Genomic DNA, 16,510 nt, shown 5'->3' with positions numbered 1-16,510 from the left:
AGCCTCAAACTCACAGCAGTCTTCCTGCCTCAGCCTTTCATGAGCAGAGATTCTGGGAGTGAGCTGCCTGCCTCACATATTTTCTCCCATCCTTTGTCCATGGAAGAACCAGCCTTTCTCCTGCTGGAGTTTCCAGCAGTGGTACCCCTTGGCTTTGGCGGGCACTCTCTGTAACCCTCTCCTTTAGGCCCCACCTCCTCCAAGATGTCCTGGTGGCTCAAGCCTCTGTCAGGCTTGCCAGGTACCATAGAAGCACCACCCAGGCCCTGAGCTGGGCAGTAGGAAGAGCAGCCTGTCATGTCAGCTCTGCCATCTGTGACCTTCAGTTCAGTTTAACCAGCATCCTGGGTTACTTCCTCTCTAGCAGGCTCAGTGCCATGTGTTGTATAGTCAAGCGACAGGCATTGTTTCCTGCCTTTACAGCTCCTGACTACTGGATGTACATCACTGTGTGTGCCATGCAAGAGATAGAGGCACAGTGGCAAGTGCCTCTGGAGTGATGGAGAGAACCTTCTAGCAGGTTCTGAGATGTTAGCAGTTTTGTTTTGATCTTGGCAGTGGAACCTGGGGCCTACCTGGAATATGCTGGGCAGAGACTCCACCAAGCCACACCCCTGGCCCATGTCTGTCAGTTTCTGGGAGGGGGGATGCCCTGGCAGGGACACAAGGTAGGCTGTGAGACAGGACCAGGATATAAAAGGGAGGTAGTGTTAAAGGTTAGTGTGCAGCTTGATACTGGAGTGATCAGGACTCAAGAGACTTGGGACCAGGGGGCAAAGTTGGGAAATGTAGAACATATTCTGGGTCTTGGGTTCCACAGCAGGTAGAAGACAAGGTTGGGGCAGCTGCATTCTGGAGAGCTACAGACCCTGGGGCTCACGCCCATTCTGATGTTGTGCTGTGGGGTGGGGCCAGGATTTTTTAAAATTATTGATTTTATTTTATGTGTATGAGTGTTATGCCTGCATGTGTGTAAGTGCACCAGTGTCATGCAGTGCCCATGGAGGACAGAAGAGGGCATCAGATCCCCTGTAACTGGAGTTACAGATGGTCGTTAGCCACCGTGTGGGTGCTGGGATTCAAACCTGGGTCCTCTGCAGGAGCAGCCAGTGTTCCTAACTGCTGAGCCATTTCTCCCACCCTGTCATTATTATTGGTTCCAGTATGGAGAAGTGAGCTAGTTTTACATTGTGTTAATAGGTAGCTGGGCTGGGCTGTGGAGTCAGAGTACCACAACCAGTAGAGCTTGGAAACGCAGCTTTGTTTCAGACCTGCACAAGGAGTGGTCACTCATACTTTTATTTGTCCCACAACCAGTAAGCATACTGCAGCATTATTCCTGCCCTGCAGCTCACTCTAGGATGCAGATCCAAAGCTTTATCCCCTTTTAACCATCTTATACAGCCCCAGTAGCAGGACCTGTGGATCTGGCTGTTCTGAGCCAAGGGAGCAATCTGGAAAGGGTTCCCAGAGAAAAAGACCCAAGGAGCCTATGGATTTCTTGGTCACCCAGTGGACTCCAGGTGGTCAGGAAAAAGGACCACTGTGACTTTTGTAGCTGCAGGACTTTCCCATGACTGAGAAACTGTCTTGGGCTGTAGATAATGGAGGGAGACTGGAATGCAGGGTCTCTGAGTAGTAGAGTCTAACTTCTATTAAAGACCTACTGTGTGTCAGACCTTGGGTACTTTGTGGAGTTTACCTCATAGGTAAGAAAACTGAGGCACAGGATGTAAGTGGTCAGGGTTACAAGAGACAAGAACAAGCTTTGAACTGAGTTAGTGCCCTCAGCTCTTGGGCAGTGACACTGGCACAGAATTTTGGTTGGGGACTTGTTGGCCACAGAGTCAGTAAAGTAAAATGAGACACAAACCTCAGAATGGAGGTTTCTGGCCTTACTCCAAGACAGGTGCTGATGCTGAGCCCTGGAACTAATGTCCTTTGTGAGGTAGCCCTGGGAGCTGGTGCCAGGTTCTGTCCTGCTGGGGGAGGGGCAGGCAGAAGCCGCAGCAAGGACTGTGTAGGAGATGGTTCTTGCCATGCTGGGGGCTCTGTACCCCAGGGCTGGGCTCAGTTTCTTCCTTTTCTACTTCATCCTGGCAGGTGCACTCCTTCGCCCTCAGCCCCAGAGGTAAGGCCAGAGTCTAAGGGCCTAGAAGGCTCCGGAAGAGCATCCTGGAGGGTTGGCTTTTGGAGTTCTCATCCTGGGCTGTCCCTCCCTTACAAAGAGGTGGCAGTGGCTTTTGGGGCCAAAGCTCAGCAGCTCAACATCTCCCACAGGTCTCAGCGATCTATTCCTGAGGAATTTTCAGCCCCCCTGGAACTTTCCCAGCCACTCTCCGGCCTGGTGGATGGTAGTATTTATTCTCCTCTCCTGCCCCCACCCTCCACAGGGCAGGTGGTCCCCTAGAGGTCTCCTAGGGCCAGGCCCCGTCTCCTCCCTGACAGCCTCTTTAGAGCTGCCCGCAGCCCCATTTCAAATCAGCAGCCCTTCCCTCATCCCATCCTCTTCTCTCTTTAGACTATGGGGTCAGACCCAAACACCCGTGGCCACGAGGGCCCCAACCCCTCCTCTCTCAGGCCCAGCAGCGCAAGCGAGATGGGCCCAACATGGCTGACTATTACTATGATGTAAATCTGTGATGGGAACCCCACATAAAGCTATTCTAGGTAGCAAATGCTTGGCTTTCCTGTGTGTAGCAAAAAGGCCTGGCAAGGGTCAGAGTAAACAGACTCACTGTGGTCCACACAGGAAATGGCACTTTTAATAGTAGTGGCCAGATGAAAGACAGTGATGGGATTGGCTGGGACCAGCTGGGAGGCCTCCTTTCCCTGCCAGGTAAGGCCTACTGTAGCCCTCTCCTTCCTGGCATCATTGAAGCCTGCTAGTACCAGCATGCCAGTCAGGCTGGAGGTGGGAGACACCCAGAGCCCCACAGATGTCAGCTGAGAACTGTTACCTGCTGCCATTTCCTTACTGGAAAGTCCTCGGGAAGTGACTGGGCTCACCCTGAGCCCAGGGCTCTAGGTTAGGTTGGGGACAGAGGAAGGTGGGCACTTGCGGATGGAGTGGGCTTTGTCAAGGCAGAAGCCAAGAGCCAGACAGCCAGAGCCCCTGGCAGGAAGCAAGGCCCATGGCTGGGCAGTGCCTCTTCCTACAGGGATGCCTTTGAGGCTAGAGGCCCACCTCCTCCCAGTCCCCAGAGAGCCCACGCTGCCCTCTATAGATGAATCTAGCCCCATATATTACAATAAATCGCACCTGCCTCTCCCCACACCCCTACCCCCACCCCAGGCCAACAGCCCTCGCTTCCCCATCTTCTGCTGGCAGTGGTGCCATATCCTGTCAGCAGCCAGCCGTCCTGGTACTGGCCTGGGGCTGAGGTACTGCAGAGGGCGGCAACACTGCTACTCCAGGTAGATATCTTCTGTGGGGCAGGTGTACTCCACAAACTGCTTGTAAAACTGCTGAAATGCACGCCTAGAAGGCAGGGGACATGGGTGACCAGAAGCCTCTGCCAGGGGAAGCCAGGATTCTCACCTCAGGCTTTTCAGAGGGTGTTTTGGGATCCCTGAGAACAGCTCTCAGTGCTGTTTCCCAATGAGGGTGGCAGCTGAGAAAGGGCCCAGCAGCTAAACAACGAAGGGGGTGGCCCACACCATAGGCTCTTTGGGACCTCCCAGCATCCCCCTGGCCACTGTACTGGCTACTAGAGTGGAGTTTCCAGAGCTTAAGGAAAGACAAGAATGACACTAACACTGAGCATGAAGCAGCTCTGGGGCCTATGATGGGGTACTCCCTGCTTGGCAACACACAAGAACAGACACACAGACATAGGCACACATGCACACAACATGTACCCCACAAGCACACATGCACACAACACGTACCCCACAGACTCTGCCAGGGCTTTGGTGGAGTCTTCAGACACAAAGACATGGCAGGCAAACCGGTGATCAGCAGGGTGCTTGGTGATGAACCCAAAGTACCTGTGGAAAGGCAGGTAGGTGTCAGACAAGTTCTGACTCATGCCCACCCATGATGGTGCCAAACCACCACCAGGACCCCCACCACCAGTGCCTCTCCCACTTACTTGTTGTTCTTTGGATGGTATCCACAGAAAGAGATGTTTTTTAGCTGGAAAAAGTGGCTACATTTATTCCCCTACATGAAGAAGGAGAAAAGCAAGAGGTCAGCAGGAGGAAGCACATGGAGGATAGGAGATGGGGGGCAGGAGAAGCACATTGGGGTCAGGAGACAGGCAAGGTACATGGAAGGCAGGAGATAAGGGGCAAAAGACATACATGAAGAGCAGGAGAGGCACATGGGGCAAGTAGGCTGGGGCTTGTGGAAGGAAACCACCTTGGCCTCTTGAGCATCATCAGCCTTGACACCTATCTTGACACCCCTAATGCTGATCTCAAGAACGCAGCTGGAGGGGGGGTTAAAGTGCACGGTTAGCCGGCGGGTGGTGGCGATCTGTGTGAGGAAAAGGGCCAGGTCAGACACCGTGTTTCTCTCCAGATCCCTGCTGCTGCAGTTCTGCCTGTAGACCTTCGTGTCCTTTCTCCAGCAGTGTGGACTGGCTTGGGGTGGACACCCAAGGGAAAAGCAGGGAGCCAAGACCAGTACCTTTTGCATAGCGGCACAGAGGACATCATTGCCCTTGTGGTAGGGAACCTGGACGGAGCCCAGGAACTTCACCCGGAACTGGTCCACCCAGTCGCTGTTTTTGGCCAGGGCTGGAAAGGAAGTGTGCAGTGAGGAGCAAAAGAGACAGCAAGAGGGGACTCAGAGCCATGCCAAGGCATGAGCAATGACTCAGCAAGTAGAGGGAGCAACATGCCGTAACTTGGCTGGGCCTCACTTTTCTCAACTGTGAAATGGACCTGAAATTATCCCTGCTCATTCCCCTGGCTGGCTGAGACCTGGGGTAAATGTATGTTTACTGGTAGCAAGTCGGGTGGGCAGATGAAGGAGCTGGTGACAACAGACCGGAGGAAGGGCACTACCTGCCATGTGCTCAGTCTCCTTGGTAACCTCGATGGCATAGTAGGCAGGAAAGACACCTCGGGCACCAGTGCGCATATTGTAGGCTTCATACCAGTAGTCCTCAGCCTGCAGCTCCACCAACAGAGGATCATCCACTTCTAGCTCAAGTTCGTCTTCATGTCGAGGCACAAACCTGTCCCCAACAAGACCACATGAGAAAGTTCTCACCAGGCTTTTCCAGCCAGAACCACTCTGGGGTGGGGAGCCATAGTGGCACTGTGAGTTCACTAAATAGTTGCAAAACACCCATACTTGTCACTGAGCTGGCTCCTATGTGAGATATGTGCTATTCACATACATTTGCCACCCAAAACTTAGGGGCCAAGAGAGGAAAGGCCCCAATTAAACTAAGAGATCACAGAAGATGAGCACTCTGCCTGGAGGAGGCAACGTGGGGTGTAGATGCTATGCAGGGGCAGGGATCTCTCTGGGCACCAGGCTAGGTTAGGTGTACAATCTTGCCTTCCTCATGAGATCTCAGCGTACTGTCACCAAGGTCTGAGTTCCTACAAAAGGGATACTGTCCCCCAGTAGCTGAAGGGACGCTGGAACAGGTTTGCTCTGAGCCTGGGGTTGGGTGTGTGTGTATGTGTGTGTGTGTGTATGTCAGTGTCAGGGAGGGATACAGCCCTCACCTGAATATAGCCCGATGCGTTTGCTCCTGTTCCTCTCCATTGATGACACAGGAGAACAGCCCGAAGGACTCCGCACCTGTAGATAGGGGATGTGCTGGAGGAGGTATCCTCAGCTTAGGCTGAGGTGGAGGGGCAGGCAGAAAGCTCTGTCCTCTCAGGCAGACCAGATGGGGCCTGAGGCCCCTTCCATCTCAGCTCTCCCTGACCAGGTCCCCCACTGCTCCCCACTTGCTGACTCACTGGAGGAGCGAGAGCGGCCACTCATGAAGACGTTCAGGAACTTCTTGGAGAAGTGGACGTCAGGTTCATCAGGAGTGGAATCCTCTGAGAGGCAGGTGGGGGGCCGGGGCCGAGGGGCCTCCTCATATTCCTCACCAATGGCTGACTCATAGGGGGAGGAGGCAGAGGCACAGTTGTCGTAGACAGTCGCTGAGTCGCTCTCATCACTGTAGTCTCCAAAGCAGGGCCGCAGGCTCACCAGCTCTAGCTGGGCATGCTCATCCACCACCAGTGTATACTTGACTGAGTCGTATGACAGAGCACTGGTGTCCGAGCTCAGGGAGGCCCGTGGAGGAGGTGGTGGCTCCCCAAGGCTTCCCCTCCACCCTCCACTTGATGGCTCAACCCTTTCTGGGGATGACAGGCAGTCGAAACCCTCATCCTCCTCACTGATGGAGGGGTGTGGCCGTCCAGCAGTTGTAGAGTAAGTGGCAGGGTCTGGATCAGAGCTGACAGACATCCGGCTCTCAGTGGGCGGCAAGAAGGTGGAGGTGGACTCTGCAGGGTCTGGGGGCCTCTGCACTGGGGTCAGGTAGATCTCCTCAGTGGCTTCAAGCCGTACATCTGCCTGGTAGTGGATTCGGTCTCGATGTGAGTGGCCCCGGCCACCAGGTGCACTGGCAGGGGGACCACCTGGAGGTGCCATCTGGGTGGCAGCACTACGGCGACAAGGGCTGTCAGTGGAGGTGCCTCGATCGATGGTGGGAGCAGGACTGCTCTGGGGTGGCAGCTCATCGCTCAGGCAGATGTGTTCATGTGGAGGTGTCTGCTCCCCTGGAGGGTAAGCAGGCAGATGCTGAGGGCAGAACCCCACTCCAGATATCTGCCCCCTTCTCTTCCTGCTTGTCCACCCAGAAGCTAAGATGAGCCTCCCTGGGCAGACTCTGCAGCTGGTCACCTAGCTCACATCCCAGCTGACCCCAACCCAGGTAGGCCAGGTGGAGATTACTGGGTCTGCTGTGGCTAGTTGGGGCTAGGTTTCTAATTCAGGGAGAAAGGCTTGACCTACCTGTCTTCAGAGGGGAGGACGATCGAGACACCCGATCCTGCCAACTGTGCTTTTTGCCTAGGGAATTATTATTCAGTGTGTCCTGTGCAGAGAACAAAAGGGCCTTATGAGGAACGTAAGCAGTGCCCGGCACAGGGAGGCCCTGGTCCTGCCCCCATCAGGCCATCCTTAGGCTGTGTTCTGTGTCCACCCCACCTCCCTTTGCCAAAGGCCTCTCTGCCAACCTTCTTTGAGCAGGCAGGAGGGATGAGAGGTCACATCCCTTCCCCACAGGCCTGATGGCTTGGGGGCAACCTTCAGGAGATGCTCTGCAAAGGTAGTGCTGGCCAGTGTGGGTGTGAGTGGGGGAGGTGGTGGGGAGAAATGGAGTTCCCTGGAGAATCTGACCAGCAGCCCCAGACACTGCGGATCAACGTGTTTAGATGCTCAAATCCAGCCCTGGTGGGGGACAGGGTCACTGACACCCTGCTCTAGAGCTCAGAAAATCAGGGCCTAGTAAAGCAGCAGGGACACTGGCACGAGGGTCGGTCTTCCCAGGAGCTGGCCTGGGGACCTGGGTGGATGAATCATGACTCTGTAACAGCCCCCCCACCCCCAAAGTCCCTCATGACTGAGGAATGACAGATGTACTGTCAGCAGCCCTCCTTCCTGGATCTCCCGGACAGCTCATCCATCCCACATTCTCAGCCTCCTGGGACCCCTGAACAGTGCCTATGTACAAGGTTCTACACACACAACTTGGGCTCTCTCCCCTGGGAACACTATCACTAGCCTGCACATTCATGAGTTGGGCTGCCAAAAGCCATGCCAGAGGATCCTGGGAAAAGGATCAACCTCATCCCTGCAGCCCCTGCACCATCCATCCACCAGCAGCCCCACCTTTCCAGCTTCTTCCCTCCCAGTATCTCTCCTCCATAGGTCTAGAAAACAAAAGGTCAAAGCAGTCCTCCTTGGCATCCAGCCATCAGTCAGGGGCCCTGGGTCCCCAACTCAGACAAGCAGCTCCATCCCCTATCTCTCCCTCTGCCTTCTGGAATTCCCAGCTGCCAAGATTTCCAACTGGCTGCAGACCCTGATCTCCCATCCCCACCTCCTTCTCATTTTGGATGCTCTTTACTCCAGGCCCTATTGCTGCCTCTCAACCTTCACAGGAGCCCATAACCTAAAAAGGGACCCTGTCACAAATGCAAGTACCCAATCTCTCAAAGCCTTGTCCTCAATATGCTCTGCCCCTCTCCCACTCCAACCTTTCCACTGTCCCTGGCAAATTCTTCTGCCCTTCCCAGGCTCCAAACCCGACCAGATGGACTGAGTTCTTAGGACAGACTTTCCTGTCCCTCGTTAAGCCTCTCTCCTGGCCCTTCCTGCAGATCTGTCCCCAGACTGCGGCCTAAATGGTCCCGGACCTGAAGAGCGGAGCCTGCGCCCTCCACCTTCCAGGTCCCCGCACTCACCTGAGACCGCGGCACCTGCGGGAAGAGGTTGAGCGTGGTGGGCCGCTTGGGCCGGTACGTGTCCCCGCTGCCCGTGCCCTGGCCTTGGCCCTGGCCCTGGCTGCGAGGCGCCGGCTCTTGGCCGGACTCGGCTTTGGGAGGCCTCACTCCCGGCCGCTGGGCCGCGCGCTCCTCGTCGTCGTCCTCGTCGTCCTCGGCGCCGGGAGTGTCCCCCGCTGCGTCGATCAGGTCCATCTGCAGCATCTCCGCCTGCAATCGGCTCCCAGCGTTGCCACCGCCGCCCGCAGGAAGCAGCCCCACTCGCTGGGGCTGCACGGCGGGAACGGAGGGGCGTCAGGAGGTGGGGCCTCTCAGATGGGTGGGGCTAGGCCGCCACGCACTCTTCCCCCCTCCCTCCCCACCACCTCGGATGAGTCCATTCCACGGCCGCGAGAGGGGCAACAACAGTTAGGGAGCCGGGCCAGGACCGGTGCACACCCGCCTCCTGCGAGGCCGAGTCCCCCCTCCAGCCTGCGCCGGTACCGCCCACGCCTCTCCTCTCCCATGGTCCCCCCTCCGGACTCCTTGCACCCTTCCGTTCCCTTGACAACGGCCGGTGACCTCATCCGGGTCGTAAGGCGATCCCAGAGTGAAAGCACCGCTGTTGCCATGGGGACGCAGGGGTCGCTAAGGAGTTGGGTGGGTGGGTCACAAGGGATGGATGCGATGATTCGTCCATATTTGAAGGGGCCATCGAAGCAAACTAGGAAAACCGCGTCTCAGCCAGAACTATGAGAGGTCTGTAGTTATGGGCTCGAGGCTCTGACAGCAGTCGGAAGAGGGACCGCGAGGGGGTAGGGCGGGCAGGCGGCACCCAGAACCCTGGCGGTGGCACCCCAGCCCTCCCGTGTTAGCTCCAACAGGACACCTTCCCCCCAGTTAAGCCAGCCTCGATAGTCTGAGCGCTGTGCTAGTTCCCGTATTGTCACTAATTCCCAGGCACCTTGGACAGCTCCCCTGACTCCTCCATGGCTCCAGGGTTGGCTGGGGACAATACTAGTGCCTTCCAGGTTTCCAGACTCTGCAAAGTATGTGAAAGCCGCCGACACGTTGACAAGGGATCACCCTAGCTAGTCTAGTACCATCTGGGGACCCTGACTAGTTGAAGAGAACCCCTTTGAAGGCATGGCTTGTGGGAGACGGTGGTGGTAAGAGTCCAGAATAGGTATGTGATCTTTAAGAAATCATCTCAGAGCTAAGTGGCCTCTGCCTCCATCCCTTTCTGGCCTGAACAGACGTGGAGGATTGGGGTATGGGAACAAGAGGATCATCCTCACCTCTTTCTTTCCTCTTGCCTGACAGTTTCTAGTAGTGCAGGGAACAGTAAGAGGTCAACATTAAGACAAATACCCTTTCCCAGCTCATACTGCAGCTCTCCAAATGTTTCACCTAGACTTTCACTCTCCCGGGGTGAAGAGACATGTGCTTGACTCTAAATCCTAGCCTGTGGCAACTGTCTTCCACATTCTGGCAAGCAAACCCCTGCTTTCTGTTCTGATGGGGATCCCCATCTAGCTTGGGTACCCTGGCACTCAGATATAAGGACAGGAGAGAACCTGTCCCTATGGCAAAGCCAGGGGTCCAAAGCAGCAGTGATACTGGGCCGATCCCTCAGCGAGTGCCATGGAGAGCCTGGCAGGCTGTATGGTGTGTTCCTTCTGGTGCACCAGCATTGGCAGCCATGGGAGCTAGTCTGGCAGTGCCCTGGCTTCTTTTTCCTGCCCAAAGCACTGCAGATTCCAGCAGACTCCACCCTATACTGCTGCAGGCCCTCTGCCAAGCTGCTGCTGTGAGGCCCTTCTCTTCACTCTGGCTCTCACTGCCACTGTCTTACATCTCAAGCTCTCCTGCCCTCCCTCCTTGGGGGCAAATGAAGGCACTGCTTCCTGCCTTAGCCCTGGCAAAAACAACACATAGAATTTAAAGAATTCTGACTGAGCACCGAAGATGTGACAGACATCATACTGGATGCTTCCTCCATGTTACTTCCCCTCCTGGGGGGACTCCCACACACCTGAAACTTCTTTGTAAATATGGACGTTCCCTCACGCCTGTTCTCATCTTGCTACCCCACTCAGACTTTCCAGAGCCAGCCCTTACCCGGAAAGACAAGGTGTCTTTGCATTGCAGGCTGATGCCACACTCATCAGTGATCTCTGAGAGGTCTTCATCCTCAAACTCCTCCAGGCTGATGTCGTGAGTGAGCCTGGTGGGAACAGAAAACCAAAGTTACAACCCAGGGGGCCTCTTCCCAGGGGCAGCCACTTGAAGGCAGGTGACAGTCTCTAGATGGCAGAACTGAGTGTCTGCACCAGTGGTGGGGTAGCCAATAGGCAGGGGAAGGATTTGGGGTTTGAGCCAGAAGGCATTCCACCTAGGGTGGTGGAGAAGGTGGTTCCAGGTTGCCCCAGCATCTCCAGCTGGGAGTTCTCCATCGGGCTGCCAACCAGAAGGCAGTCCTAGAAGGTCCAACTGCTCAGAATCCCAGCTCTGCTGGAAAAATGCCTCCATGGCCAAGGCAAGTACCAAGGCCATCATCCATGCAGAAAGCAAAGGTGAGAAGACTACAAGGGTGCCCAGAGCAGGGGCACCAGTGCGGTCCTCAGTAACTAACCCCAAAGGGCTGACAAGCCATACTGTCCTCTAATGGGTGTCACCTTTGAGCCCTGGGAACAATGTGTGTGTTGGGGGGGGTCTTTGGGGTCAGTCCATTTGAAGAGAACCTATGGCCTCCTGTTATGTTCTTGATCTCATCCTTTCAACTACAAAATCTTGTCTGGTGCAAAGACCCTAAACAGATGGGGTCAGGAAAAGCCCAGGCTAGGCCTAGAGACAGACCACAGAGAGCACTTGGGCACCAGAACACTAACAGACTTCCAGGAGTCCAAGCCAGCCTGTGTACCCACCCAAGAGTGCAGGACTGAGCCAGTCACTATGCTGCCTGCCTGACCCCTGCACCTGCTCCTAACCCATGTACTCTCTGGCTTGGTGTGAATGGGGCATTTGGGAAGCTGAGAGGAACGCTTGAACCTTTCCCTAGAGACCAGAAGATTAGGCACAGAGCAAAGGTACACAGCTCATCCAAGGTCACCCGGGAAAGGAGGGAGTGCAGCCCCCAAGGGAGCCTAGGAGACTCACACCTCTGCCCCCTACTTCAGTCAAAGGGAACAGGGGCCAGGAGCTCAATGGAACTCCTCCAGATTCCCCCCATACCCTGCCACCAGCCCCCAGGCTCCCTACCAGTGCTCCCACTGATCCTCCAACCAGCTGTCATTGTCTGGGCTGGAATCCATCTTCAGTACCAGCTGCATAGAGAGCCCTGCCCAACTGGGGGGCTGCAGGGCCCCAGGGCTGCCCTCTCATGCCCAGAAGGGTTGGGGGGCCAGAGCTCAAGGCACGGCTGGGGCCTCTGGCCTCCACTGACTGGGCCTGCCTTTGTGCGTCCTGCCAGCTGCAGAAGCCTGGGGAGCTCATTAAAAATAGATGGGCCAGAGTGGAGGCCACAGCTGCCCACCCAGGCCCCAGCCCCAACTCTTGCCAGCCCAGCCCTCAGCTGCAGGCAGCTTCCTCCCTCAGCTGCCCAATGCTGCTGCTGGTGCTGCTGCTGCGTTGTCGCCGCCTCCCCCCCCCCCCCAGGATCAGGTTACTGCGATCAATGCTACTGGCTCCACCTGCCCTTCCAATGCCCCTACTGGGGACTAGGGTGACCCCACCCCCCAAGGCCAGGCTTGTAAGCAGATGGCAGAAATCACGGATCTTTTTCCCCAAAGCCAAGACGCTGATCTCCTTTAAAGGACCAGTGCCATACTCAGGGGATCAGGTGAAAAGATGGAGGGGCTCCTGAAACTCCCCAAGAATGGACACCCCAACAGTCACAGGCTCCACCCTGACACTGTATCTGGGGGGGCTTTGGCGCACCCAGGGTGAGGGCTGCTGGGTAGGGAATAGGTTGTCTCACTCCTGGATAGATGCCAGAGGAACAAGCATCCAGGACCCACAGAATTCGGACCCTTTGGAGCTGGGTTAGGAGTCTTTTGGGAGTGACTTTCACAGAGTTTGGAGGCCCTGAAAGCAACTGGAGGATTGTGACCAGGGAAACGTGCTCGCTGAAAGCATCTTTCAACCTGCAATCCACCCACAGGAGGTTCCCAGGCCTAGGGGTGTGGCCTCCAGCTGGTAAGGAAGTGGCTAGCAGAGTGGGGAGGGGACCAGTCCAGAAGCCACAGCACTCTCCCTAGTCTGGCCTCTTGGCCCTTTGGCTAGCACTAAGTGCTATCTGCCTGGAAGGTCACTGTGCATGAGGAGTTCTGAGGCAGCATAGGGCTTTGGGGGACTCTCTGGGCACCTTCTTTACAAAGGTCCTCAGATGCCCCCAGTTCTGCTGGTGCCCTCTCACACACCTCTGCCTCCTCATTGCCAATCCCTGGTCCAACTCTTGCATCCACTCTCACCACTGCCTACCTACACCAGTCTGTACCACCTGCCACCCTGAGGTGAAGTCTCTAGGAACATCAGCATCCCTTCTATCCCCACTAAAAAGCCTCCAGGGATATCTGCAAGGGAGAAACTCCAGGTCCATGTGTAATCACCTGTTTACTGAGCCTTCCCATCAAGGGTGGGTACTATGCCCCAACAGTACCCAACAGAGGACTTGCATGGTGCACATGGCAGGCCCGCAAACTGAATATGCCACAGGGATGCTCAAAGAAGCCCACTTCTCCAGGAAGCCCTCCTGACCCTCTCATGTGGCTGATGTCACCTTCTGCCTAGATCCCTCAGAGACACCCACCCATCCCTACTACCAAGGTGGATGGAACACACCTCTCACCTCCCTATCCATATTGTAACCAATATATGTCTCCCCACCCAGTTCCCATTTAAACCAGATGCTCCTGGAGGACAGAGCTGGTGAGGGCATTTTGCATACTGTAGGTGCTCAGTAAATAAATACCAGGTGTTGCACACACAACAACCTCAGTCTCTACCTCTCCTCTCAAACTGAAGGGTTTGGAGTGGGGCCACAGGATTCAACATGGCAGTGGATGGGAGGTGACTCTGTGCATCTCTGGACCCTCTGCATTGCCTGATGAGGCACTTCTGGGGACAACAGGCCTGGGTGAGGCAGAGTCACAGAGGGCACTGAGCAGAGATGGCAAGAGCCCTAGGCTAGGTAGTTCAGGCGCCTGCCATTGATCCCTAGCTCTCCTGGGCAGGGAGTATATTCTTTCCTTCCCTTATTCCTGAATCCAACCCAGGAAAGGAGTCCCAGAAGATGACCTCCACTGGGGTGAGAAAGTGATCTGTTTAAAAATCTCAGTGCCATTACTTTGTCTTACTTTGGGGTGCTTCTCTAAGCTGGTTGTCAGGGTGGGCTTGGCCCCATGTTGGGCCTAGAAAGAGGGGAATCTGACAGCAAACTTTGACTCCTTTTCCAAGTTGCCCCCAAGCTTGGCCCCAACTCTGCTTCATATCCTTGCCATCTTGGGAGAGGGCTCTGGGTTACCCATCTCACAGATGAGGTACCCCACAGCTCAGGCATAGGTGCAGTAAGCCCTGGTTCCCCATATAGAAAGTGAAGCCATCATTTCCTGCCTGGCACCTCAGGATGCCATGAGCTGGAGCAGCAGGGAGTGTCTGAGTTGCAGAGTGCTGGGAGGAAGTCATGACCAAAGACAGAGAGGGAAGGACTGGCCAAGGCTCCCCTCTGCTGTCACCTCTTGGTCAAGACCTTGCCCTTCCCTCTTCTGACTGACCATCTGGGTCTCTTAGGCAGAAACCAAAGATACTTCCAGGGGGGACTGAGCCCTCTGGGCTCATGGATGCCAAGCATGGGGAAGGCAGGAAGGAGGCAGGGAAGGCTGGAGGACAGCAAGGGGAAGCAAGGATGGCAGGAAGTTCCCTCTCGACCTTGCCTAAGACACTTTCTTGGAAACCTGAACCCTGCCTGGGAGGCCACACAGCTGAATCACACAGTACTAGCAGGTTGGCAGCTTCTCCCTAGGGGCTGGGACTAGGCAGCTTCCTCAGGGCAGCAGATCTGCATCCATCTGACTTGCTTGTCCATACTGACTGGGTGGATGTTCAGCATAGACACATTTAGTGGCCCTGTTGTTGTTGTTTGGTCACTGGAGGCCTCCCTGACTTTACTGTCTGTCTTCCTATCTACAGTTTCTCTTCCCGCAGTACCTTCTTCCTGCAGCCTGGGTGCCCCAGTAACACCTCACTCAGGCTCTGGAAAAGCTATGCCATACTCCCATCAGGCCCTGGGGCTGGGTTCTCCTGAATGGCTCAGGTGCTCTGGTGGGGCTTCAGGCTGCCTGCTGTCCTAGTTCCCTTGTCCCTATGTCCTGTCTCCCCACCCCCCTCAGCAGTTCCCAGCCATTCTTCTCCTCCTCATTTACTCTTTCAGCCCCAGAGCAGGCTGAGTTGGAAGTACATGGGAAGTAAGTTCAAGCACAGTGCTGAGCTTCACTGAGCAAGGCCAACAGGAGCAGAGTGTACACTTGTCAGAAGCCATGCTTGAGCCTTCCACTTCGAGCTGCCTGTCTGAGACAAGGCAGGCCAGCTAAGGAGCCTTGGGCCCTACCCAATATGCCCCATGCGCCTCTTGTGATGGATCTTACCTGAGGTCTGACCCCAAGTTTTACAGAGCTGGCTACCAGGAGGTCCTGAGGACACCACCCCACTGTGTAGCCTCCTGCCCCACCAGCCCAACAGCTCATCTGACCTCAAAGACCAGAAGAGTCCCCCTTGGAATGAGATAATTGTAATTTTCCCTTTGGGTCATATGACCCATGGTGGTCTCCCTTGGCAGCTGGATGGTAAGGGTGGGGTCATGTCCTTCTCCATCATTCAATATGGGACCTAATACATAGGTTCAGAAAAAATGTTGGATGAACACCCAGTGATCCTGGGTTTTTCCATATTTGTGCCTTGCAAATGTCTAAGTCCATTCCCTCTTGGACCCAACTTCCTATGTTCTTATCAGAGAATCTGGGGTAGGCCATCTGGGCCTCTGGGAAGACAGCCCTAGCTGAATCTGGGGCGAGCCAGGGACTCAGGACACCCTCATCACCTTGCCGGTGCACCCAGTCATGCTGGCTGTTTCTTTGGTCTGGAATTCCCTTCCACACTGTGGTCATCTCGGGTAAGAAGTGTCAATTCAAGAAACAAGTCCCAGGGACATCCCCACTCTGGGTTAACTTGTTAGGTTTGCCCAAACACTTCAGGGTCATTTTGTGACAAGGACTCTGGGAACAGTGAATGACTCAGATTGGAGAAAACTCCCCTTAAGAGACAATCTCACAGTGGAAATCCCTTTCACACAGGATGTATATGACCCTTGTGTGAGTGTGATGCTGCTCATCCAATCTATTAGAACCTTTGGGTCCCAAGCTAGAACTGAGTTTTTCTGATCATTTAGGAGAGTCCAGCCCAGGCCAAGGTAGGGTGTGGGGGCATGATGTTCTACTGGATGGAATGTTTAAGGATCTTTTGGAACGAATATTAAAAAGTCTATATGTTGCCCTCTGCTTCCGCAGGCCTCTCTCCAGGGTAGGTGGATCGTACCTTGACTCCCTCAGCCTCAATCACCCTTCCATCTCCCCTGCCTGTCTCTCCTCCTAGCCTGGATCCTGTCCCATTCCTTGCCTTGGTGCCCCAGACACCTGGGGAACCACGACTGCTTCCTGATCCTTTGCATCCAGACCAACTCAGGTCCTCCTCACGTCCCCAGGAGCACTCTGGGCCTGGCCCTGCCCTCACCTCCCTCTGCTTCCCTGCACCTGTACGACCTGTCTGCCTCTTTCCTGGATGCCAGGGCTGACCTTTCCTCTTCCTGATCCTTTACATCCAGAACAACCCAGCTCCTCAGTGCAGTCCCCAGGAGCCCTTGAGGCTGCTTCCCGCCCCCATCTTCCTTTGTATCTCTGGGTGGCATGGCCACCAGCTGCCCTAGAGCAGCATCTTTCCTGGGCCCAGCTCCCAGGCCAGTCCAACCCCCAAATTCCTGAGGCCAAAATCTTTCCTGGAGGGATCCAGA

The 16,510-nt window shown here is 55.4% G+C and overlaps 2 protein-coding genes across 3 annotated transcripts in view; one reads left to right on the top strand and one right to left on the bottom strand.

Annotated features, from left to right (window-relative positions):
- The first annotated feature begins 1,123 nt into the window (after window positions 1-1,123).
- CUNH11orf94 (chromosome unknown C11orf94 homolog) lies at window positions 1,124-2,664 on the top strand. Its single transcript, XM_008834154.3, has 3 exons — window positions 1,124-2,131; window positions 2,281-2,354; window positions 2,522-2,664. The coding sequence occupies exons 1-3, from the start codon at window positions 2,028-2,030 to the stop codon at window positions 2,641-2,643; spliced, it is 300 nt and encodes a 99-aa protein (XP_008832376.1). The 5' UTR covers window positions 1,124-2,027; the 3' UTR covers window positions 2,644-2,664.
- Window positions 2,665-2,742: 78 nt separating this feature from the next.
- The window catches only part of Mapk8ip1 (mitogen-activated protein kinase 8 interacting protein 1), a 27,033-nt gene continuing 13,265 nt past the window's right edge, over window positions 2,743-16,510 (bottom strand). Inside the window, exons 2-13 of one of the 2 annotated variants that reach the window (XM_008834151.3) lie at window positions 10,570-10,675; window positions 9,413-9,490; window positions 8,431-8,739; window positions 6,977-7,058; window positions 5,929-6,741; window positions 5,689-5,764; window positions 5,014-5,186; window positions 4,634-4,743; window positions 4,364-4,480; window positions 4,095-4,165; window positions 3,892-3,990; window positions 2,743-3,481 (exon numbers count right to left, since the gene is read on the bottom strand). In XM_008834151.3, coding sequence (XP_008832373.1) covers window positions 3,409-3,481; window positions 3,892-3,990; window positions 4,095-4,165; window positions 4,364-4,480; window positions 4,634-4,743; window positions 5,014-5,186; window positions 5,689-5,764; window positions 5,929-6,741; window positions 6,977-7,058; window positions 8,431-8,739; window positions 9,413-9,490; window positions 10,570-10,675 — 2,107 coding nt within the window. In that variant the 3' untranslated portion in view covers window positions 2,743-3,408. The remainder of the gene's footprint in view (window positions 3,482-3,891; window positions 3,991-4,094; window positions 4,166-4,363; window positions 4,481-4,633; window positions 4,744-5,013; window positions 5,187-5,688; window positions 5,765-5,928; window positions 6,742-6,976; window positions 7,059-8,430; window positions 8,740-9,412; window positions 9,491-10,569; window positions 10,676-16,510) is intronic. The other variant, XM_008834153.2, reaches the window with a different exon arrangement.

This window comes from Nannospalax galili, unplaced genomic scaffold (genome assembly GCF_000622305.1).
Source record: "Nannospalax galili isolate Female #2095 unplaced genomic scaffold, S.galili_v1.0 scaffold697, whole genome shotgun sequence".
Taxonomy (NCBI): domain Eukaryota; kingdom Metazoa; phylum Chordata; class Mammalia; order Rodentia; family Spalacidae; genus Nannospalax; species Nannospalax galili.
This window is presented reverse-complemented; position numbering and strand designations above follow the sequence as displayed.